Raw genomic sequence first — 25,214 nt, forward strand, 5'->3', positions numbered from 1 at the left:
GGGTGGCAGGGGGTGTCCCTGGGTGCAGGGAAGGGCACCCGTGGACTGCTTCTATGGTCTCCCACCATGGAAATGAGCCCACAGATCCCTTAACGCCTGCCCTGACCCAGGCATTAAAAAACGGCACAAATCCGCCTGGGTGCCATGTTTTAAGGTCCGCCTCCTCCTGTGAGTCATTTTGACACCGGAGGATAAATAAGGCACACATGCCTTAGAATCATTTTTTGCACAGGAATGCCTACCTTGCATGTCATTAGTGCAAGGTAGGTTTTCACGTACAAAAATGACTCAAACTCCATAACATTGGCACTAGACAGGTCTAGCGCCAAAGTATAAATATGGAGTTAAGTTTGCACCGAATTTGCGTTAAAAAAAAATTACACGAATCCGGCGCAAACAGGGTATAAATATGGGCCTTAATCTTTCCAATGATACAAGTGAAATTTCCAAATATATCCTGTTAAAAGCAAACCTCTTTTTTAATGTTATTGCTGGGGTCCTTGTCAGCTTGATGCCTGTGAATACCAGAATCAAGATATTCTGGGACAATCTTGAGTGACTTCTAGACACAGACCAACCTTTTTTAAGCCCTTGTACCCAAAGCATATACTGCTAGCTTTCTGGATGGTGACATCTAATAACGTCTGTCACAGTAGACTTCAATGTCTCCCAAGGGCTGTTGTAGACCAATGAGGGCATAATGACATTAGCTGATCAGTTTCCGTCTGGGTATGTATGTATGCGCCAGGACACTCTTTGTCTAGGTAACTATGCCTTTTATAAATCTCAAATCAAAGATGCTGTTGAAAGAAGGGGTTAAATGTATTCATTACATTGTCAGCCTTACCGAAGTACATGCCCCCTTCTATCAAAAACATCTTTCATGCAGAGTGTCCCCCATGACACCGACATCGTGGGTGTCTTCATAGCCTTCCTGTGATAAGGAGTGTTTCCATGCCACTGACCGGGGTTGTTTCTCTGACCTTCATTGACATGGAGTTTTAATTTTTGCTGACGCTCACACAATGTGTTTCTCATGGCCTGTCATTGACATGAGTTTGGATCATGGCCCATTACTTAATATGGAGTGTGTAAATGACCTGGCACTGACGTAGGGTATGTCTTATGGTGGCTGGCACTGACATGAAGGGCATAGCATGACTTAGCACTGATGCAGAGTATGTCTTGTGTCACGAAAATGGGATAGAATGTGCCCCATGCTAATTCTGACAAATAGGATGTATTTGGCTTTGGATTTGAAATAGAGAGTGTTTCTTGCCTTAGCATTGACTTGTAATCTTTTACTTTCCTCGAGCTCACATGGAGAGTATTGATGCTGACATAGGCCCTCATTACGTCCCTGGCGGTCCATGGACCGCCAGGTCCGCGGTGGCAGTCTCACCACCGTGGGACTGGCAGTGAAGACCGCCATATTACGACTGCAGCAGTTTGGTCACTGCCAAACCGCTGCTTTACTGCGGCCTGCCGGGCTGGAGGTGGAAGCCGCAGAGGTTATTTCGACTCGGGACACCACCAGCATTTTCCTGGCGGTCTCACTGCCAGAAAAATGCTGGCGGAAAGGTATCCCGACGTCAGGAACTTGCAAGTTCCTGTCACCTGGATATCCCCCAAACACCTCAGCACACACGCACACATGCACCCACACACACACAGACACACCCTCACTCACACATGCATTCACAACATTAACCCCCTTAGACACACATACATACCCATACCCCTCACACATGCACGCACACACTCCATCCCCCACCCCTTCCCTTCAACTACATACATACATACGCAACCCTCAACCCTCTTACTCATCCTCATACAACCACCCCCCACCCCGATCGTTACCTCACCGCACGCACACAAACACACACACACACCATATACACATACAAACATACACTCACCTACATATATGCGCTCACTCACACCCCCTTCCCCCTTACTCATCTTTTCACTCCCCCACCCCCTTATTCATCCATTCACACCCCTTCCCCCTTACTCATCCATTCACACTCTCCTTTACTCATGCTTTCACACCCCTTACTCCTTACTTATTCACCTATGCACACACCCCCACCCCTGTCCACATGCATACACACATGCACCCGCCCCACCATACACATTCACCCACAAACACATCACCATATTTACACACAGACACACACGCACAAACACTCCCCTCCTTCCCCCCACACATTCATGACACGCATACACACAGTCACACACACCCATTTAGTCCCCCCACCCACCTCTCCTTGCGGACAACACTTACCTCGTCCAACGTGGTGCTCCTCCGTGAGGGGACGGGGCCCGGCGCTCCCACCGCCAGCAGTGCTCCACCACCAGAAGATCACCAGACAGAATTACGGGTCGTAATTCTTTGGGCGTTTTTTCTGGCGTGGCAGTGCCGGCGGTGAAACTGCCTAAGTGCCGCCGACCGCCTTCACAAATACCGCCAGATATCCGACTGCTAGAGGTGCGAATATCCGGCAGCAGTCATAATATGGCGGTCAGAAGACGGCCAGCACTGGTGGTCTTCCGGCCGACACGGCTGCAGCGATCTTCAGAAAAGACCGCCGCAGTCGCAATGAGCGCCATAGAGTAATTAATATGGCATGGCACAGCAAAGGACGAGTTGTTCTAAAAGTCAGGTGCGATTATATACTTGAGAATTTCACTAGGAACTGCAATCCTACATCAGCCCATCAAACCTTTCAGACATCAGCAGCATGCCCCTGAGCTGTCACGTTTCCCAGGTCCATGCGTGAGCAGATCAGCCAGCCAAGATATTGTCCTTTGCATTCTGGGATCTATAGTCCTGGTTATCCTATCATAAATAAAGGTTATAGATCCTACAATGCAAAGAAACTCTGAGAGCTCTGATGAACAAATTATTATTTTTCAACCCTCTAAGGAATCTTAGATCGGAACAAATGACTCGAAGGTAGAATCGAGGAGCGTATTGCAAGGTTTATTAGCATTATTTCTAATTGCATTAAATGAAGCAACAGGGTGAATAGTCACTGGTTTATAAGGAAACTATAACTAGTTAGGAAGAACACTACTAGGCATTTTAGAGGTCATTATTAGCCACTAAGGTAGACACCAGTGTGCAAAAGACCATTATTAATGGTTCAGGAAGGCGTTAATAGCCATTCAAAAGGGCATTGGTAGCAAGTAGGAGGACATAGTTATCTCTTTGAAAGTAAATTTTTACTAGTTGGGGTAGACTGTACTCTAATTATACTATTCGCTGATGTGGTTCTCCCAAAGAAACCACCATTAACAGGATCTACATGCATAGACAGGAAAGAAGTATTGGAGTTCGTGCTGAAGGAATGAAAATCCCACAAATATTTTTTTTTAAGTTTGAAATGTTGTAGTTTTGCATTGCCTGCATTGTCCTGAGGGCATAGTTGAAGAAAAAAACCTAGACGTGTCCACCACCTCCACAAGATAAGCCACACCTTGGACCTTAAAGAGATCCTGTTGGGCACAAGGTGTCGAAACCATTCTGAGAGACTGTCTCGAAAGGCACCGAATCAGAATGACTGAAACAACCTATTTTTCTTATCCAATGTGATTGCTACAGTATAATAATTCAAAACTGGTCTCCCTGTCCAGGGTACAGTGAGTTGAAGTAGTGACAGTAGTAGATGTGTGCTAGTCACTGTCTCGTAGCACTGCATTTGGGCACTGTGCAGCTATTCACAACGACAAGTGAGTATAATGCATTAATGGACTGACTTTTCAGCCAGGTAGGAATCTGGAGACACAGAACATCTCAGAGTTCCCTGGACAGGCGAAGTGGGCAGGCAACTCATTTCCACAAAACAGAATTAAGGTGTGGAAACTGGTTGTATTTTACTATTATTAATTCCACATTCACATTCCTTAGAAAAATATACTGTCAAGGTACACAAATGTAGAGTTAACTATAGCAAATCTATACTTATGTATGCATGTTTATATTTATGTTAATTTGCTACTCAATGTTTTGTCCGCAATGCTTTCAGTATCAGAATATTTCGTCAATGATAATCTGCTAACATACCATAGAGACCGCTTCAGTTCTATACTGCCAGCAAAACGTTGAAACAGGGATAATTTTTTAACCACCTGAAGAACTTTACCATTGGTTCAGGAAGACATTAGTATCCATTTAGGCCAATTATAGCTTCATTATTTTCTATTTGCTTTAAGGTACACAATATCAAAAGTATGTTCGCATTCTTCTTTCCAGTGTTCAACTCGATTTAGAATTGAGGTTCTTCCAGTAAGCTTGTCAGATGTTCAATTTTTGGGTATTGTCCAGCATCACAGAGGTACGTGCAGTTCGTAGCTTTACTCAAAAGGATTCCACCGGGGTCAACAGACTGAACACCCGCCCTTCTCCTTAAAAGGGTTTTTATCCTCTGGGATTCCTTTCAAGAGAGGATCTTCTGCTGCCAGTGACTCAGCATACTCTTTAATTTCTTTTGCAGTTTTTGAGACCTAGGGGGAAAAAACAATAATATAAATATGGATGTGTTGCTAAGCAACCATTGGCCATCAAGGTCTAATCTCTTTTAGGGATTATTCTATAATCAGTATTATCTTGATATTTGAATGCACTCACATTGACACAGACACCTGTCATTCAGACCACTGTCTTGCTAAATCTAAATGAAAAAAGGTCCAGATAATCAGGATCTCCGCTGGCTTGGTTCTCAACAGTCCATAGTTTCATAAAGTATTTTTCCTGCAAAAAGGGCACTCATTGGGATTGTACTTCCAAATTCTTAATAATCTATTTTAATACTGATAATTAATCTTGAATTCAATAAAATCCGTTTTTGATTTGATTCATCAGTATTAAAGGTCAATGTTGCTCAGAGGAAACTTTGACAATTTATATACTCAACACAGTCTGGGCAATCAGTTTGCTCTTCATCAAGAAGATTATCAAATTACTCTTTTAATGGTATCAATTTACATTGTTATTTAATAAAAAAGTAATCAGAATTAAATAACACCTCAACAAAATTCACATAATAACCAATGGCTACCTTTTATTTGTCTTACACTCCTTACATTCTTCCAACAAACATCAGATCTGCTGTCTGTTGCAAACATTTTATTTTCTCAACTGATGTGCTGCCCAACTACACCTCTTGGTCCTCATATCCCGAACTTTCCATTCTGCTCCCAGATGTTCTTGTCACTGCGTTTCCTTTCATGGTCCAAAATGGACGTCAACTTGGTTAAGAATAATGTGGATGCTGAAAGCAGTGTAAATGCAGAATTCCAGTTCAAAAGTCTTGTTCAAAGGAAACAACTGTAAACTTCTTGCTTATTGAGGGCCTCATTTCGATTATGGCGATCTTCAGACCACCACACTCGCGATGGCAGTCAGGATCACTGCTGTTGAAGCGGTCCAACCGCCACATTAAAACTCTGGTGGTTAGATCGCCAGGGAACTGCCAACACCGCCAGAATCCATGACCCGGCGGCCTGGTGGTGGCAGTGATCGTAATCCGCCAGGGCGCCACTGCATGCAGCGCTGCCCTGTGGATTCCGACCTTGTTCTCCCCCAGCCTTTTCATGGCAGTACAACTGCCATGAAAAGGCTGCCGGAGAACAGGTGCAGGGGCCATAGGGGGGCCTTGGTAGGGGCAGTTCAAGGGCACCCCTGCCCAGCACCGTTGCAGGGTTCATTGTCTGCTTTGCAGACAGTAAACACTGCGAGGGTGCTATTGCACCCGGCAGGCTACAGCATTGTGGTCGGCTCAATTACGAGCCAGAGACAATGCTTTAGCTTGTTTCCCGCTAGGCCAGCAGGCAGAAACCGAGGTTTCCATCCGCTGACCTACCTGGAAACTCCTAATAGGTCCAGTGGAGTGGTCGCCACGAAGGAGGCGGCCACCCTGTCAGGAGTTTGGCGGACGGGCTTTCCCTTCCGCCAAACTCTGAATCAGGCCAATAATATCAAATGTTTCTTTGTTCCTTAATGGTGTATCCACCAGCATTCCATTTCCAATAACAAGATTGTCATGTCACCCCCCCCCCCCAAATTCCCTTTCCATAGTTTCGCAAATATGAAACTTTGATTAGGCTATGTTGTGCTTTTCTTCCATAAAATGCTTGGCCAAAATCAAACACGTCTTTAAGTCCTATTGTAAACTTGCATCATTTATCCTTACTTTTAACTTCCTAGCTATTTGGCCAAAATAAATGTTTCCACACTGATATTTCATTTGGTGAAACAAATATTAAGGGCCATATTTATACTCCGTTTGCGCCGAAATTGCGTCGTTTTTTTTGACGCAATTTCGACGCAAAACTAACGCCAACTAACGCCATATTTATACTATGGCGTTAGAGGCGAATAGCGCCAAAGTTCCCGGAATGTGCGTCATTTTTTAGCGTGAACCCCTTCCTTGCGTTAATGATATGCAAGGGAGGCGTTCCCGTCTAAAAAATGACTCCCAGGCCTTTACGTGGTATTTATACTCCCGGGCAAAAGAGACGCCCGGGAGTTGGCGTGGCTAAAAGCGGCGCATTTGCGCCGCTTTTTAACGCCTGGGTCAGGCATGGCGTTAAGGGACAAGTGGGCTCAAAATGAGCCCACAGTGCCCTCCCCTGCCCCCAGGGACCCCCCCTGCCACCCTTGCCCACCCCAGGAGGACACCCAAGGCTGGAGGGACCCACCCCAGGGACATTCAGGTAAGTTCAGGTAAGTATTTTTTTTTTTTTTTTTAATAATATTTTGTGGCATAGGGGGGCCTGATTTGTGCCCCCCTACATGCCACTATGCCCAATGACCATGCCCAGGGGACAGAAGTCCCCTGGGCATGGCCATTGGGCAAGGGGGCATGACTCCTATCTTTACAATGATAGGAGTCATGTTGATGGGGGATGGGCGTCGTTAAAAAATGGCGCAAGTCGGGTTAAGACGATTTTTTCGACGTAACCTGACTTGCCCCATTTTAAGACGCCCATGCGCCATTTTCCCCCTACGCCGGCGCTGTCTGGTCTACGTGGTTTTTTCCCACGCAAACCAGGCAGCGCCGGTCTGATTGCGCCGTCTAACGCCATTCCATAAATACGGCGCCCGCATGGCGCTTCAGAATGGCGTTAGACGGCACAAAACTTTTTGACGCTAAACTGCGTTAGCGCAGTTTAGCGTCAAAAAGTATAAATATGGGCCTAAGAATCATGGGCCAGATGTACAAAGCATTTTTTTCAGATCGCAAATGGCCCATCAGGCCTCTTTGTGCCCGGAAAAATGTGTTCCCAATGTACAAATGGCAAGATGTGGTTCAGTAACTTGTTACTGAATCACATTTTGCTATTACGATGCAGCAGTTGGAAGGGACATGTTTATGGCTTCCCTTCCAAATACCAAATCAGTATGGCATGCATTACTGTTCTGCAACAAAACAGTAATACTTCACCAGCAGTTTCATTTTTAAAATTGCTTTATTAAAAATCAATCACAGACATGGTGGTCTTCTGAGCCCAGCAGGCCACCATCGCTGTGATGGCTGCAATTCCTAATGGGTCGCAAATTCTGACCTACCTCATTAATATGCATAATGTAGGTCTATTTGTGACCCACTAGGAATTGCTAATGAAATAAATTCATACATTAGGAAAACAGATTTCCTTATTGTGATTTGGAGAGAATCGCAATTAAGAAATTAGAATTCCTAACGTTAATACATCTAGCCAAATAGTCTGTAATATTTTCATGGTATATTGCTCCTACTTATTGGATAATTAATTACATCTCCTAGTGATAATGTTTCCACAAGTGTTATAAGATAAACACCGAAAAGTGTCTCCTTTTGGTTCTGTAAGTTCCTCTGTGCATTATCTTTCTTCACATGATCGGCCCTAACTGTCACATTCCTTAAATTTTGTGGTAAACACTAATGATGATTCAATAATGATTGGTCTTCTGAAACTAAGGCCCAAATTTAACAAGGGCCTAGCACCAGCGTAATTATTTTTATGCTAATGTGGCGTTAGGTTGGCAAAAACACTGTGTCAAATTTACAAAGTGGGGCAATGCACGTATTTCACCACTTCGTAAACCCTTGCGCCACATTATGCCTGCGCCAGGCATAACATATGCAAGGTGGGCGTTCCTCCATTAGGAGGCCAAGAAAAATGGTGCAGTGGAATCTATGAGATTCCACTGTGACATTTGCCTAGTCATTTTTAACACCTGCTCAGTACAGGTGTTAAATTGAGGCACACCATTGTTTATAATGGGCCGCTATGTACTTTGCAGGACTAGCGCCAACATTTTTGGCACGAATCCTGCAAAGTACCACAATAGCATCAGAAATTATGAAGCTATTGATCCTAATGTGCGCAATGGTGTACAGTATCATTAAAACGGCGCACACATGGTGGTGTTAGGAGGGCGCAATGGGTCGCAAGAAAAGTGGCGCTTGATGTAATGAAACGCCACTTTTCTTAAATCTGGGCCTGAGTCTTTACTTAATAATTGTCAATGATGAGAAGTTGTGTTTCTAATGTGACTCTACTAATAGCTGAAAATAATGCTGAATTTCAGCCAATCCTTAATGTGCATTATTTCATGTAAATGCTTACACTTCTTGTCTTGTGCTCATTTTGATCCTCTCTGTTGTTGGAAGGTATCCTTTAAATATTTTCTGTTTCTAAATTCCTGCAGCATTTTCTCATTTTCTGATCTCATAGACCTCTGGGTCTGAAAGAATCTGTCTAACTCTCAATAAGCGGCTCAATGTAAAACTGCTGTTGCTTGCCACTGGGTGGAAATGTGCACATAACATACAATTATTCTTATTGTTTCCTTAATTAATACATCTGTTTCAAACGCATCAATGTTAAGAGTCACTTTGACATCTGAGAAATATATTCTTTGAAATACCATTTCTTGTGAGAGTTGAATTGCATAATGCAGCTTTAATAAACTTCTTGATAATACTTTTAATTCTGTTTTTGTGCCAATCCAAATACCAAAAACCTAATCTATAAACTGTCACTAGATCAACATGTGATCTTTCCATTCAGACCTTCTTAAAATCAAATTCGAATCAATGATATACATGAGACTTTTACCATAGGCTGGAGCTGAATGGCTCCACATCACTCATCCAAGTGTTTCAAACAAAAGTGACCCTTAAAATGAAAATAGCCACAATACAAAAGTAGATGTATTAATTAAAAATCAAAAATCCTTTTTTTATAATTCAATAGCCTTTTCTGTAGAAAATCCCTTTTAATGACAATATTACCAGGCATATCATTTTACAGCACATGTAAAAAACAATCACCTTCAAAAATTTGCAGTGGCATTTAATAATGTTGGCATAGATTGTACTGTTTTTTGTAAATGATAATATATTTGGCAGTTGGAAGATATGATTGATCCGGCGAGGGGATTGATTACATGTTTATGACCTGTAGATAATTAACATATTATGAACATTTTCAGGTGTTCAATTTTCAAATATCCACACACTGATTCTTCGGTACCACCTCTTTCAATAATTTGATTAATTAGGGTTTCCAATAAACCTTTGATTTATTGCGTAGTAATCAATTTACATTGCTTAAATCATGCATAATATTCACACCAAAAATTTTGTTTTTTAGGGTCATATAAGGAAACAGAGATGAGCACATCTAAGTTCAAAATAGCTAGTATTGGTCATGGGATTCATGAGGTGGATTCCATTTATAGCATCATTGGTTTTTGCAAATGTCTGCAGACCTCCGGTTTGTGGGTTTTGTTGAGATGTAATTTAAATTAGTGTTTTTAAGAGTGAATGCCATTTATAATGAGCTAAATGTCTATAGTGAACTGGATTATTTAATAGTTTTCCTTATGAAGGGATTGTCAAAAACTCATTTGGATTATAAATTATCAGTGAATGAACTGAGCAAAGCTGACCTTTACTATATCAAATCAAAAATAAGTTCAACATTTTCAGAATAAAACTTGATTATGGAAATATGGAAGTACAATCCCAATGAGTGTCATTATTGCTGTAAAAAGACTGTATCCAATTAGCAATGGCATCATTATATTTCCTATTGGCCTAAAAAATGTGTAAGTCGAGCACTTAAGAATCATATTAAGTATTCAATTGGGTGGTTAATTTGTTGGATTTGTTCTCAGTAGTGCCTTCAAATTACTCCTAGTAATCATTACTAACATTAACTCAAAAACGTATTGAATATTCTACTCAGAGATCAAGACACCCAGTGACACTGTCTATAAAGATTTCTTCTTGTCATCAATGGTCATTGCTATTACCAATGACTCTGTTATCAGGACACCCAGTTGTTAGTACAATCATTTCTTTAAAAAAATAAATGCTTTCTGAATCACACCATAATAAGTAAATATTCTTAGCAGTGGCAAAGAAAGTTTCCAGATTCTATGCCCATGTAAGTGGCAGTGCCATGGAGGGCGTTATCCTAAAGGCATCACAATATTCTAATTATAGTACAGTTGAATCAAGAGATTGCCTTGCACTATCACTGTGACATGACTTTAAAATACCTACAGAAGTGCTGATACAAATAACTCTGTAATTAGGACAGCGTAATTACAATGTCAGTTCCATTGCCTACAGGATCAAGTCGTTTTCTGGCACTTAAGTAAAAAAACAGTGTTGTTTTCAAGGGCAACATTAATGAATAAAAGTTTCAATGGGTTTGACATGTACATAAGTGTGCAGTGGGTATCAAATGCTAAGGCTGGGATAGACACAGCCCACTCTTGCATTTCTTCCTCAAAGCCAGCAGGCAAGTTGTTTGTATCCACTCTCCCTATATCTAAAACAACCTCCTCGCCAATATTACAACTGCCTCAAAACTTGTCTGTTCCAAGCACACGGGCTCAGAATTACAAAACATGTGTGCAGCTCAGCAACTATTGTTGCTGTGTTGCCGTGTGTGAAAGGGACAGAGCAGACCAGCACTATATATACTAAGATATGGTACAATATTCTTTGCTTCCTGGGCTGATGCACTTTAGGCTGCCATGAGTCAATGCACACATTCTTGTGCCATAGTGCTAGGGTGTGTGCGTTTTGTAAGGCATAAGGATTGTACTGCAAGGGTACATTCTGGTACAAAAACTATCCTTTACTGCTTATCCTGCTTTGTATGTGTGCCATACAATGCAGCATGGATACAAAGTAAGAAAAACGTGGAGAATGAAACATTTTCCCTTGTCACGCTTGCCTTGAGGAGCTATACGATCGCTGTCTATAAATGTTTGTAGATAGGGATTTGTGTCAAAACCCATTGGTGGTTGCATGGGAACTACAAATCCCAGAATAATACTTTTCATCTGGTTTGTGTTACAAAAGTAACACAAAGGCCCTCATTTTGAGTTTGGCGGGTAGCCCTTCTTTAGGACCGCCACTCCAGTTTTCAGCTGACTGGCCCTATCACAAGTTTTCCACTGGGCCAGCGGGCAGAAACAGCATTTCTGCCCGCTGGCCCAACAGGAAACAGGCTACAACATTGATGCCGGCTCATAATCGAGCCGGCGGCAATGTTGCGGGTGCGTCGGGTCGACAGCACCCACCGTGCTTTTCACTGCCTGTAATTCGGGCAATAAAAAGCTTGACGGGGCTGTCAATGGGGGCCCCTGCACTGCCTATGCCCCAACACCCTGTCTCCGCAAGCCTTTGCTTGGCAATGGGACTGCCATGCAAAAGCCAGCAGAGAGAGGACTCAATCCCCAGGGCAGCTCTGCTTGCAGCGCTGCCCTGCCGGATTAAGACCGCCGGCACCGCTAGGCTGTCAACTGGTGGCAACCTGGCAGTGCCGGTGGTCGGACCGTTGTGGCTCTGCGAGGGTCATAATCTGAAGGCCCGACCACTGCTTTGGAGGCGGTCCGACCTCCACTGCGGTCCTGGTGGTCTCATGGCCGCCAGGGTCTTAATGAGGGCCAAAGTGTTAGTAGATCTGGATCTCAATATGTACAGGGAAGGTACCTCTTCCTTTCATGGCCATTAAAGGCGGCGGGTGGCAGTGTCTGTGGAACCCATTTGCAAACATTTTTATTTCAGTTGTTCTGTCTTATTCCTGACTCATGTTTAACCTATACATACGTTCCAGGGGCGAGAAACGTTTACTCATTGAAAAACTTTTCTGAATCTGGCCCCTTGGGTTATTTATGTTTTGAGCACTTAACAGATCGGTGTCATTAACTAGCCCCACAAGCACTGGACATGTTTAATGTCTGTTACGACGTATTAGCTAAAACTATACTGCAGGTGCGTGAAAATGGAGAAGTACCATTGTGATACAGGTTAGATTTATCAAAACCTGTGTGCATGTAGTACTCCGAAAGTGAGCTGTATATCTCACGCACAGACGTGCTCTGTGTTTACCAACTAGGCTGAGAACTGGTGGGAGGAATTGTGAAGGATTATCAGCGTTCGACCAAAGTAGAATTCGGCCAGCTAGCGCACTTATCATTCACTGAGAAAAGATCGTTTCTATTTTTTTCACTAATTTCGCGGCACCATTTGGGTTCCTCCTTCTGTGCTGAAAATGGCAAAAACAGTTTGCGTCCGGTTTCTAATTCCAGTGTGTGCAAAATCACTGAATACCTGGAGTTTTCTCTGCACAGGTGGAGCCCTACGACTACTGCACTAGTGAAGCGTATACTGTGACTCATTTCTGCAACTTAAAAAAAAAAGTTGGGTGTAGTTTGCGCTTTAGCATCACTGAGGTAAATATGTTAAAGTTAAGAGAAGGCTGGAAGGACGGGAAACTCCCGGGCACTGTCCCTTGCATGGCTGTGGAATATAGAATCTTTCTTTGCCTGGCCTTTGACCCCTGGACACTGACCAATGGCCTGCTGCTTGATGAGAGTCCTTGTCGCTGCTAACCTCACACCCCAGGTCAGCAGCACTCTCTGCCCTTCAAGCAGTGAGTGGTGCTTTCAGCCCTACATGCTACTTTCTCACTCTTTACTTTCCATGTCAGTGCCTCGTCCTGTTCACTCTGACCATTCACTGCCCTTCATCGTTTATCAATTCATGCATTAATGGAAATGAAGTTTCATTGGAATGACATCAGCATGTACCATTGCTCTCTCTGTCTTCACTTCTTTCCTCAGCTGTTCTACTTCCATTTTCAGAAGTTCCTTCTCGGTGAGGTCCTGGGCCATGTCTTCCTGCAATAGAAGTGACAATTGAGCCATAAAAGGAACATCCTGTATGCTAGCATTCCATCTCCCCTTCAGGCAAAGGTCCCTTCATAAGCAACATATCATTTCCCCATGTCCCAGGTATCATATTCAGGTGGAAATCCTTCCATGTTATTTATACAGTTTCAGTGGTTCAGCCCACAGCAAAATACACATCGTTCAAGGCTCTTACTTTTATGTTGAGAAAACATTTTTACTGTCATCTGCCTAATGTTATTTTAGGTCTGGCAAGAAGAAGCGTGGTTTTTGTAGCCTAATTGTCGAATCATAACTTGCAAGAAGCTAACTCACAGGATCAGCGTCGTGTCATATGACAAAAAGTCCTGAAAAGTCCTGAAAGGAAGCCTTTCCCACAAGAGGAAGAACTCTGATGCAGAACTCTATTGTATCTGTAGGTTAATTTAAAAAAAAAAAAAAACATTACAGCTTACAGCTAATCATGGGCAAGTGCAACAAAACTACGGTTTACAAATTACATTATGGTGGATTCTGTTTTTTCAACGTTAATTAATTTAAGTCTAAAATGACGTATCCCTGATAGTGGTCAGATGCAGCAGATCCATTCCATACTGGATTTGTCTTGAGCCAAGTTGGCCCCTTACACAGTCTGCTATCTTATAATGTATGTATTGCACAAGAGCTATTGCAGCCAAATATACATCACAGTAACAGAAATCGGCTACTCCCAGCAAACGTCCACCCCTGCTCCAGTGGGAGTGGAGCATCCAATTAATATGCATTGATTTTTTTAGTGAATGGTGATTTGTGCGTAGCGCATAGTTGGAGCGCAATGTGCCCTGTGCTGATGTGAGCAAACACCGAACTGAACCGGCTCCTGTATCTTATGCATATGATTCAATTATTGCATATTCGCAGCCTGCATGGCAGACCGTACTAAGGCCATACAACAATAGTGCAATCCTTTATAATCTGTGTCAGGCTTAACTAAGCATATCATGTGAAAAGCGCAGTTGTTCAGTACGACTGTGCCCAACAGTAGTATGTATGTACCAACAGCAGTGAAAGTATGTACCTATGTATTGGTATTTATATAGTGCAAACCCAGCTAGAACGCAACAGAATGTTGTACATTACATGGGGAGGAGGGATATTACTTACAAGATCGTATACTTCAATCGGGGATTAGACAAATACATTTCAGGCATTATATTTCCAGGTTTAAATACTACATAATGCAAACCTTAGTCGTTAAGTACATCGTATATAAAGTCATACTTGTTGACTTTGACGATGGTATTTTCAATAGTCATGGAGATTTTTCTAATAGAATTCGGCAGTAATCATATATTAGACAGGGGGATCACCGGTAAGTGCCACAAATTCCACTTTGTTGGATCTCAGCAGGTCATTGCCCAGGGTACTGTTGTTGGGACATGGACATGTGAAGCAGGCTAGGACTCTGGGGAACACAGAATTAGGTCTGGCAAGGTGTATGCAGATCATGTCACAAAGCACAGGCAGGGATTGATTAATGATGACATACAAGCCAGGAGGAGATGGCCAATGGTTCCACAAGAGTGGGTATTTAATTGATTGCACTAATGGTGCCCTTGCTCCACCACTGCTTGTTAGTCTCCTCCTTGTTTATGCCCCATTACTTTTACCATCTCCGAGCCCAGTCATCCTTCCCCTTCCACCCTCTCTCTGTGGCACATATATTTTTGAAATATAAGTCACTTACGTAGGCGCCATCTTGGGGGAGGGAGGGATGTAACCACTTATAACGCCACCTAAATGAATATATTAAGCCTATTTCCACAACAGCAGTATTTGCAGAAGGTTTCCCTAAGGACCACCTATGTTCAAATAATCGAGGTAAAAAGGAGGTGTAAATTTGAATAGCTTTTGGATGCTTCAGGTCTGCATTTTGTTGCAAGAACCCAACAGAGCCAAGGTTTGTCTATGTGAGTAACCACTTGCTAGATACATTATGAAACATCAGTGAGAGTCCTCAATTTTATGAAATAGCGAAGAGAAATACAGCATATGCAGGGAACAGAGAAAATTATTTCTCTCGCTATATATATTACCTACTGGTGGTTGTCAGCAGGTAGCTATAGTTAGGATGTAAGGCCTGATTTAGAACTCGGTGGACAAGTTACTCCATCACAACGGTGACGGATATTTCCTTCCACTAAAATATAAATCCCATTATGTCCTATGGGATTTACATTTCGGTGGACGGGATAGCCATCACCATCCGCCAAGTTCTAAATCGGGCCCAGAGTTTCCATAGGAAAAGCTTTTTTATTTTGCTAGTAACTTTGGCACAGTTTGACGAATCTTTCAAACCTAGTTTGCCACTAACATCATCTGCTGTCTGAAACTTTTGGGGTGATCAGTCAAGAAAGGGCCAAGGAAAAGTGGGGTCCCAAAACTTGTATTCCCCGTGCAATTTCCCATAGGGATTTTAGACACTACTACAGCCCAACCACTGAACGGAATTAAACTAAATTTGGCAGAAAGCTAGATCTTGGTCTAGAAAGAACTCTTTTTGTTAATTGGTGCAATTCTGTCCAGTAGCTATTGAGTTATTAAACAAAAAGATGTATGTATATCTAGGGGCACGGAGGGTCCTCAGACTCCAGGGATCTCAAAAGGAGATCTGATTGGCTGCCAGCACTTCAACCAGGAAGTGGTGGCAGCCATCTTGGGACCCCATCCCCTGGCACACAGCCAATTACAAAAACTGGGAGGAGGCCATGTGGCACCCATCCCGGGCCGATTTTTACCCCATCTACACCATCCCTTTGGCCCAGCCAAATTAACTGCTTTGCCCCCCTCCCAGGCCAATTTCAGCCCTAGAGACCCCATCTCACCGGGCCCGGCTGATTTCTAAAACAAGAACGGGGCTGCGCGACCCCCCCCCATGTGACCACATTCAGCCCCTGGGACTGAATCCCCAGGGGCCCGGCTAAGCATAGGATAGGGAGGGGGGCCAAATGGAGCCCATTAATAGCTTTGGTGACCCCATTCCCCCAGGGCTAGGCTCCTTCTATGTCCTGGGAGGCCTGCCCCCCAGGACATAGCGTTTTTGATGTTGGTTGGCAGAAGCAATTTTAAAACTCCTGCCAAACAAGAGCAAACACTAAGGACCTGACTTAGATTTAGGAAGACTGGTTACACCATCGTAACAGTGACAGATATCCGGTCTGCTGAAATATAAATCCCATAAGAAATCATGGGATTTAGATTTCAGTGGACGGGATATCCGTCAACGTTGTGAGAGAGTAACCCGTCTGCCGAAATCTAAATCAGGCCCTAAGTCCGCTCCCAGCTGGTTTGAGCATGTGAAATGCTCCCGCCCGCTGGGAACAGACTTTTCATGTGTTTTCCTGCCCACACTGAAGCGGGCCATGTAACACATGGAAAATGTACTCCCGCCCGCAGGGTCAGCCAAATTTTGGCCCAAGGAGGGGGGGGTGTGCCCACTCCCACGTTCTTTAATTATTAAATAGGCCCCGGGGGATGGGGTCCCTGGGGCCACTTTTGGCCCAGGAAGGTGGGCTGCATGCCCCTTCCACTTTCTTTAATTATTAAATAGGCCCCAGAGGATGGGATCCCTGGGGCCAATTTTGGCCCAGATTTAGGGGCTGCATGTCCCCTCCCACTTCAATTTATAATTGGATAGGCCCCAGGGGATGGGGTCCCTGAGGCAAAAGTTGGCCCAGTAGGGGGGCTGGGTGCCCCCCTCTCGTGTTGGCTGCCTTTGGGGGTAGGCCAGGCCCTGTGGCTAACCCCCTCCTGCACACGGCCAAAGACCATGTGTGGCATGGGGTTGGCTGCATGCAGGAGGATTGGCCACATTGCTTGGCCACAGGCCAGGCCCTGCAGCCTATCCCCTTCCATGCACGGCTGACGGCTGTGCATGGCATGGAGTTGGCTAAATGCTGAGAGTTGGGTGCAGAGCCTACTCACAGGCCAGGTTCTACAGCCAATCTCCCGCCGTGCATAACCAAAGGCTGTACACAGTGGCAGTTGGATTCATGTGCAGTAATTAAACATTACTTTATGTTAAAAAAGCCATAGAAATTCACTAAAAAAACAAAGGTTACAGGGAACGTATATTTAGGTACACAATTTACATACACAAAACCATAGAAATTGAGCAGTTATAATTAGAGTTATCTCAAAAACCATAACTTGTGCTCTAAGATAACTATAACTCATGCCCTCGCCATGCACTGCTAATTACCCCACACGTTACATCACTCATGACATCATCTATGATATCTTTGATAATATCAGTGCAACATTTCCTGTAAATTTATTTTTGAGAAAACTGTGCATGGTGGGCACATGAGTTATAGTTACCTTATGGCACGAGTTACAGTTTTTGAGATGAATCTAACTACAATTGCTGAATTTCAATGGTTTTGTATGTAAATTGTGAACCTAACTATAACGTCCCTGTAACCTTTGTTTTTTTTAGTGAATTTCTAAGGTTTTTTAAAATCCTATTTCCTAACAATAAGACCCCTGTAGCCTTTGATTTTTTCAGTAGTCAATATATATACAGGTATATATATATATATATTTATATATGGGCAAATAAATGTAAAAATATATGACGCCTGATGTAGAGATATACATATATGTTCTGCAGGAAGATGTAGGCACACCGTTTGGAGAAGGTTTGCTAAATTTGATATATGTTAGTAACAGTAATATTCATGTCTCGTGTTTATGTTATAATTCTATATCTTAGAATCAAGAGAAAGTAATAAATAGGGAAGTCTGGAAAAACAAACCTTTGGATGTGCATGATATGTCAAGAATTCCTTCCCTAGAATTTCCAGAAATTAACAAATATGCAGCTTTTACTAACCTTTAACAATTGTGTCAGATATTGAATTGATCACCCCATCCCACAAAGCATTAAGAACGGGATAACTAACCATTGTATAAATCCAAGCTCCTTCCTCCAAGCATTTAGTGCAAAAGCCAAAAGTTGGCTTGTCTAAATATTTAAAACACAGAGATTCGTAACATAGCCTAAAATGAATAAAATATTGAGATCAAAGCAACCTAGCAGGTATCAGAGTCCAGTTCATTAATCAGTAAATTGTTCCCAGTGTGACATTTTAATCTCCCTTCGTTACTCTGTCAGGGTAAGGGTTTTAAGGTAAATATATTGATACAGGACTCACAAGGGTAATGGAGGCATTTGTTGCTGTAATCCAGCATCACTGTAGAGCCTGTCCCTTCCTCCCCTGAAGTCCAGGGCACCATGTTCCAAGCTCTTCTCGTTGTAAAGGGTATTATTGTCTGGACTACAATATCAAATCGCAGTGAGACGTGGCATATTATGCTACACTAATATGGAATATGGACAGTAATGGGTGCCATAAATCTGTCACACTTTATGAGGGGATGCTCCAGACCTAGAAATCTAGATTTGCTCCTTTTGATTAATTGTACTATTTCTCCCCTGCTTTCAAACCATTCTGCTCAGGATGTTTCAATAGAGAGGTCCGTCCAGAGGTAGGGACATTTAAAGGGAAATTAGCCATATCAATAACAGTTTAATAATTCGAAATTGACAATATGGATTATACAGAGCGTAGCTGAAATTCTAGTTGGTTCTAGTTGTGTTTTGGAACTGCCCTTTGGTGTTATTTATTGTTTTATTGGTGACTTATGGTTTGGCTTGCTTTCAGTTGGTGTCTTTTTTAGTTAACCTGCAGACTCCACCTTGTTTGCTCAGCCGCTGGTGGAAGTCCATAAATGAATATAACTTAATACTAGTAAATTGGATATTGGTATGAATAACTTTGGCTTCCATCAATAGGTTAAGGTCTACAACCATGCCCATTCCTTTGGCTCCAGTTGTTAGGAACATGCAAACCTCCTCGATTCAAGCGTGGGTGTCACTCACACCTCAGGTTTCCAGCAGCTGATATTTTCTACATTCTACTGCAGGTCTATATCGTAACTTATTGCTGTCTGCTGTTTTCTGCAATCCACTAACTTTCAACTCCTTGGTTAGAACAGTCTTCTTTGAAAGGAGAATAGGCATTTCACCAACACTTTCATAGTCAATCAATCATGAAACTCAGCAATGCAGCAGCAAGAGACATTATTGTAGTGTGCAACCAATCACTCTGTGTGTTGTCTCTCTTGACAAAAGGGTTTGCTTGGAGACCCAGTGAAGGCCATTTCCCTCAGATAAACCCAAAAGGCTGCTTCCTCCCTTAAACTGAAGCGTTCAAAATTAGATCGTATTTCATCTGCCCTGATCTCACTACTCTGGTTACTAGGACATAGAAGAAGCAAATGTGGAACTCTATGTACAGTTCATTGGGCGCTTTGTGTTACTTACTGGTCCTCGATTACTTACGTAATTTTCTCTGAATATAATCACGGTTTATGGCATTCTCTGCATCTTTCCCTACACCAACTATTTTCAATTTTGCAAGGCCTCAAAGGTCTGGTTATTCATTTGGAAAGTCTGTGCCGTCTCGGCTGTATTCTAACTTTCCACTCAATATCTGCTTAATATCTGGAAGCTTTTGGACTCAATAAAAAAATATCATATACTCCAATGTCGAAAAACCCGTCTTCTACAAAGTGGTTCTGGAGAAATCAGTTTATCACTAGTCAACCAGGATTTTCACGAGTGAAATGTCAGGCACGTGTGCTTGGCTGTGTCTCAAGCATACTGTCTGTGCTGGGACACCAGTTTATCAGAAAATGTGCACAATTTCCCTGTAGGTTTGGCCCCCTTTGAGTGCACCCTGCCCCCCCCCCCCCCCCCCCCCCCCCCACCGCTCTCCCTCTGTACTTATTCTATGGTTTGGTAGCAGACATTAGCGCCAGCAGGGTGTCTGGTGGTCCGATTAACGGGGGAAGCAATTATTAAAAATATAATGAAAGAGAGAGTAAATATCCTGTACATAAAAACAGTCGAAATTCGGATATCAAGTGCTATATGCAAAAACTCGACTTTAAACTATAAACAAAAACTGAACAAAAATATAGTTTTGGTTCAAATATGGAACATTTTGACTATTACTTTGACTGTTACATTTCTTTTGTGCTCACTATGCGCTATGAAGTTCTCAAAATAGGACATATTATTAATATAAAGAAGAAAATGCATAAATGACATAACTATGTTAAACAAACCAGCCTACAAGCACCAGTCGCTACTTATTCAGTGTTTGATGACCTCTGTGCGAGTAAAAATATGACATGATGTGTGTCCAGGCGCCTATAGCTCAAGAAACCGAAGACTATTGGCTTCATCCCCAAGTGCTACACCGCGCTTCCCTTTCTATCTGCCATTTGATGAAGTCATGTCAGAGGGTCTTTGAAAGCACATTCACTATACCACCGTCGTATTTTTCAGTTTCTCCAAAAAAGGCATCAAAATATACAGCTCTTGCTCTGATGAACTATGTAGTATAACTGATAAAGTACACCCTAACATTCATATTAAGGCTATGGCACTAGCTAGCTTTGATATGAATGATATCAAACCACTCAATATCATTTTAGCTTTCTGATCATAGTATGATAGTGCATCACCATACACAGCATTCTATCAGACATGCAATATTTACGGAGAAGACGTAGTAATCCAGAAGGTCAAAACTACCCTCTTACCTCTTATGAAGTAGGGACCCTTGGGTGATGCTGTCCGATCTGCCTCTACGTCCTATTTGCCTAGCCACCTACCCGGGACTCTTCCCAGATGGAGGCCTCGGCAGATGCCTTCCATCCTTAATCTCATAATAGACTTGTACCTTTAAGACGGTTTAGTAGCCTGGTATTATCCTCAGGGTCCTAAGAAACCAGAAGGAGGGGGAGAAGAGAAACACATCCAAAGCTGATCAGAGAGAGAAGAGATTGATAAATCACAGAGCATGTCGTTTAGAGATATGGTTCACAGCTTTGTTTTATTTTTATTAAATTTATATATATACCTATATGTACCTATATATATATGTGTGTGTGTGTGTGTGTATATATATATATATATATATAAGTAAATACATATGTATATATATATATATATATATATATATATACACACACACACACACACACACACAAAAACCAAAAGTAACAGAGACGTTATAGTTAGGTTCAGATTTTACACACACAAAACCATAGAAATTCAGCAATTATACTTATCTCAACAAACTATATTTCGTGCCTTAACTATAGCTTGCACCCCCCTCCCATGCACAGTTTAGTGATAATCTTGGGCCAGATGTATCATTACTCACAATAGCGATTACCTAATTGCGATTTTTAGCGAATCGCAATTAAGTAATCGCTATTGGAATGTATGAAACTCCAGGAGTTTCATACCACGATTTGCAAGGGCTCGCAAATGGATCTACCTCATTAAAATATTCATGAGGTAGGTCGCAATTTGCGAGTCATTGCGAATGGCTACAATCACAGGGATGGTGGCCTGCTCGGCTCAGCAGACCACCATGTCTGTGATTGCTTTTCAATAAAGCAATCTTTTTTTTTTTTTTTTTATGCAGCCCGTTTTCCTTAAAGGAAAACCGGATGCGTTTAAAAATGAAAAGTTTTCTTTTCATTTTTTAAGAGTAGGCAGTGGTATGTTGGACCACTGCCTGCTCTTAAAAAACGTTTTTACATGCATTCACAAAGGGGAAGGGGTCCGTTGGGGACCCCTTCCCCTTTGCAAATCGGTTACCACCTACTTGAAGTAGGTGGTAAATGTGGTTGTTTTGCAACCGCATTCACGGTCACAAAACAATCATAAATACCTCTGTGATTTGGTATTAAGAACGGACGCCCTTGACACGCCCCTTCCTAATACCAAATCGGTGTGTAGTCTCAAATCCAATTTGCGATTCGGTAGCAAGTTACTGAATCGCAAATTGGACTTGTTACATACCAAAACGCATTTTTGCGATCGCAAACGGCCAAAATGTTTGAAACATCTGGCCTCTTTTGTGTAAGTTATGGTTTCCAATTGTTTTAGGATATTAAGCTAATTAACAATGGGGTCAATTCTGAACCAGCCTTTGCATTTTGTCATTTGACACATCAGTACTGCTGTTAGGTATTTGTGGTTTTAAGGTGATGTTGAAAATCAGAGAAAAAATATTGAACTTATTTCCATTTGGACAGTGTACAGTATTAAACAATAATGTATTAATATTATCTTTTAATTTCTACATTCCTGAACTATGATGTGTACTACTATTGTTTTAGCTATCAGGTTCTTGTTTGAATTCTCCCCCAAATCCAGATTTGGGAACAAGTAGAAGGTTACTCCTGAATCGCAATCGTGTGTTTTGTGGTCATTGCTACACTTATGAGCTTTTGCCCCGCAAACTTTGCCAGGCAAAATCTGAAGCTTGTGCACCTCGAAATAGGATAATTATGTGGCAATATTTCATTCTCCCATTTTAGCAAAATCAAAAGTTCTTGGCTAACGCCAGACCTAAACATTTCTTCACATGCTTGGATGCTATACTTTGTTGGCTTCTTTGGGATTGCTTGTGTTGCCATCTTGCTGAGGCATGGCTTAGCAGTTTAGGCTAGACTGTTTTATAGGAACAGGAGCCATACTGAATTGCATATTGCTCGTCCTTGTCTGGAGTGGCTCAGTGAGCTAAAATGATGGACTGGAATGCAGCCCTAAGCAATCACCAGTGATTAAGAGTTTATTTTGTGTAGGATTTTTTGGTTTGTACTAGTAAACACCCCATGTGACGCATATGCCCATACCTATGGCCCCTGCTCCTTGTGCCATATGACTCAAGCTGGAACTCACTAATGAAGCCCATGCAGGCTGAAGCATGAGCTGCTTAAGTCCCTCTCTTGAGGGGAAATGGCCTGGCAGTTCAGGCGGGGCACTTCTTCTTCTTGGACCAGGACCAGCACTTATTTGCAAATTTGCATATGACTGGTCTTTGTCTATCTAACATGACTCAGTGGGTGAAAAAATATGAAGTAGAATTACAGCTCCTTTGTTTAGGAATTAACCTTTACAGTTGCAGACCTTTGTCATCTGGCCAGCACATGAGAAGAGCTAGCAGCTGGGTGCCACTTTACCCTATGGCCTCCGAGAACAGCATGGCCTGCTTGCTGCACAACGCAGTTAGCGAGCCTCAGGACTTGTGAGTTACTTTACGTTAGAAATACCAGGACTCCAGACATCAGCCTTGGCGACAGGACCCGCTCTGATGTAGAGAAACCATTTAGGTTTACGTCTTTAGTTACGGGAGAAAATGCAGAAGCAGAACCACGACACAGGACATCATAAAAAATGTAAAACGAAAAAAAACAAAGAAAGGGAACTTAACTATATATAGAGCATCGCCCAACGCAGAATCTTCAGAAAGGAAAAAAGTTACCCAGAACCTCTGGGTGAAAGGTTAGCTATTTATTACTCCTGGTAAGGAGGCGGGGCTTCATTTTATTAGGTTAAAACCGAAGGGCTAAAGCGTTGTTTTGTTTCCCTATCATGACTCGCGCGCCTACTATAAGTACTGCAATGAGGAAGAGGGCTGAAGGGCTGATCCCAGGGCAGGAAGTGGGACATAAGAGCAATGACTCGGGCAGGGGGTTGGCTCCTCGTTTGCATTTCTGCGGTGTTTTATGAGGTGACGCCTGTGACAAGAACCACACAGGAGACTCCAAGTTGTAGATACGCCTTTTATTAAAGGCACGACCGGGACAACCGGCCAAACGCCCAACTGTGGTGTCAATGACACGCAGAAGCGGCGTTTCTGCCAAAGTCGTATGAACATTGAGATTGAAAAGAAGGTAGTAGCAAGTCCCACGAACACGCGTGGGCTCTCCTTAAACTAATACTGAGTCTTAGAAGGGAGGCGTTCACAAACAGAGGCCACACCTCGAATGCAGTATTTAATCAGGTGGTCCATCAATGCTGGAAGGAGAAGCAAATCCATGGCAACTATACACGACCTTATCAATGAGGCCTGATCCTAGGCTTCTTATCATCCATGGTCCAGGAAGCTTGACTTTGGCATCTTGGCTGAGCAGTGGTCACCAGATAATTTTTTTCTGAAGAGTTTCGGAAACACTACAGGGCAGACTTACTTAGACTTCACGCAACATAGAGTAGCAGGGCAAGTTGCTGGGCTGTGTTGCGTGAATGAGACAGCTGGAAAGTGCCATATTTACTAGATATGATGCTCTTCAACTCTCTTGCTGCTCTGCACTGGAGGTTGCCTAGTGCCAAAGAAAGCACCTTTGCACCAATGCACAAGGCAGCCCGCGTTGCCAGGAAGATTGTTTTTGTGCAGAAAGGGACATCTTCCTGCGCAAAAACAATGCTTAGAAACATAGGGCCAGATTTACAAGAAAGTGACGCGTCAGTTGTGATGTCCCACATTTCTTGCACCCCCCCCCAACAACACCATGTGTGCGCCATATTTACAATATGGCGCACTGTGGTGCACGTTAGGACAATAGCATCAAAATTTATGATGCTATTGTTGTACTTTGCAGGATTAGCGCCATAAATTGTGGCGCTAATCCTGCAAAGTAAAGGGAGGTCCATTGAAAATAATGGGTGCATCATTTTAATGCCAAATGACACTAAAAATGGCAAAGTGAAATGTTGTAAATTTCACTGTGACATTTTGACAGGCCTTCCTGCGGAGAAACGCCCCTCTTGCATATATTATGCATGACGCAGGCATAATGTGGGGCAAGGGGTTACAAAGTGGTGCAATGCATGCACTGAGCCACTTTGTAAATATGGCGAAGTAGAATGGCCTCCTTAACCGCACATTAGCGTAAAAAGATAATCATAGTGTAGCGCTAAGAGGTGGTAGGGCCTTGTAAATCTGGCCCATATATTTCTTTCTGTGTGCAGCAGAATGCAGCATGCATAGAAAGAGGAAGTAACAAAGGAGAAATAAAGATATTTCTCCTTATTACGCCTGCTTCAGGGAGGTGTAGCTGTTTGACGCATTCCCAGGTTTACTATCTTTAGTAA

The 25,214-nt window shown here is 42.7% G+C and overlaps 1 protein-coding gene across 1 annotated transcript; it reads right to left on the reverse strand.

Annotated features, from left to right (window-relative positions):
- Nucleotides 1-2,972: 2,972 nt before the first annotated feature.
- Nucleotides 2,973-21,012, reverse strand: GNGT2 (G protein subunit gamma transducin 2). Its single transcript, XM_069237782.1, has 3 exons — nt 20,861-21,012; nt 13,109-13,198; nt 2,973-4,509 (listed from the first exon to the last, which is right to left on the reverse strand). The coding sequence occupies exons 2-3, from the start codon at nt 13,190-13,192 to the stop codon at nt 4,384-4,386; spliced, it is 210 nt and encodes a 69-aa protein (XP_069093883.1). The 5' UTR covers nt 13,193-13,198; nt 20,861-21,012; the 3' UTR covers nt 2,973-4,383.
- Nucleotides 21,013-25,214: the final 4,202 nt, after the last annotated feature.

The sequence above is a fragment of the Pleurodeles waltl genome, chromosome 6 (assembly GCF_031143425.1).
Source record: "Pleurodeles waltl isolate 20211129_DDA chromosome 6, aPleWal1.hap1.20221129, whole genome shotgun sequence".
Taxonomy (NCBI): Eukaryota; Metazoa; Chordata; class Amphibia; order Caudata; family Salamandridae; genus Pleurodeles; species Pleurodeles waltl.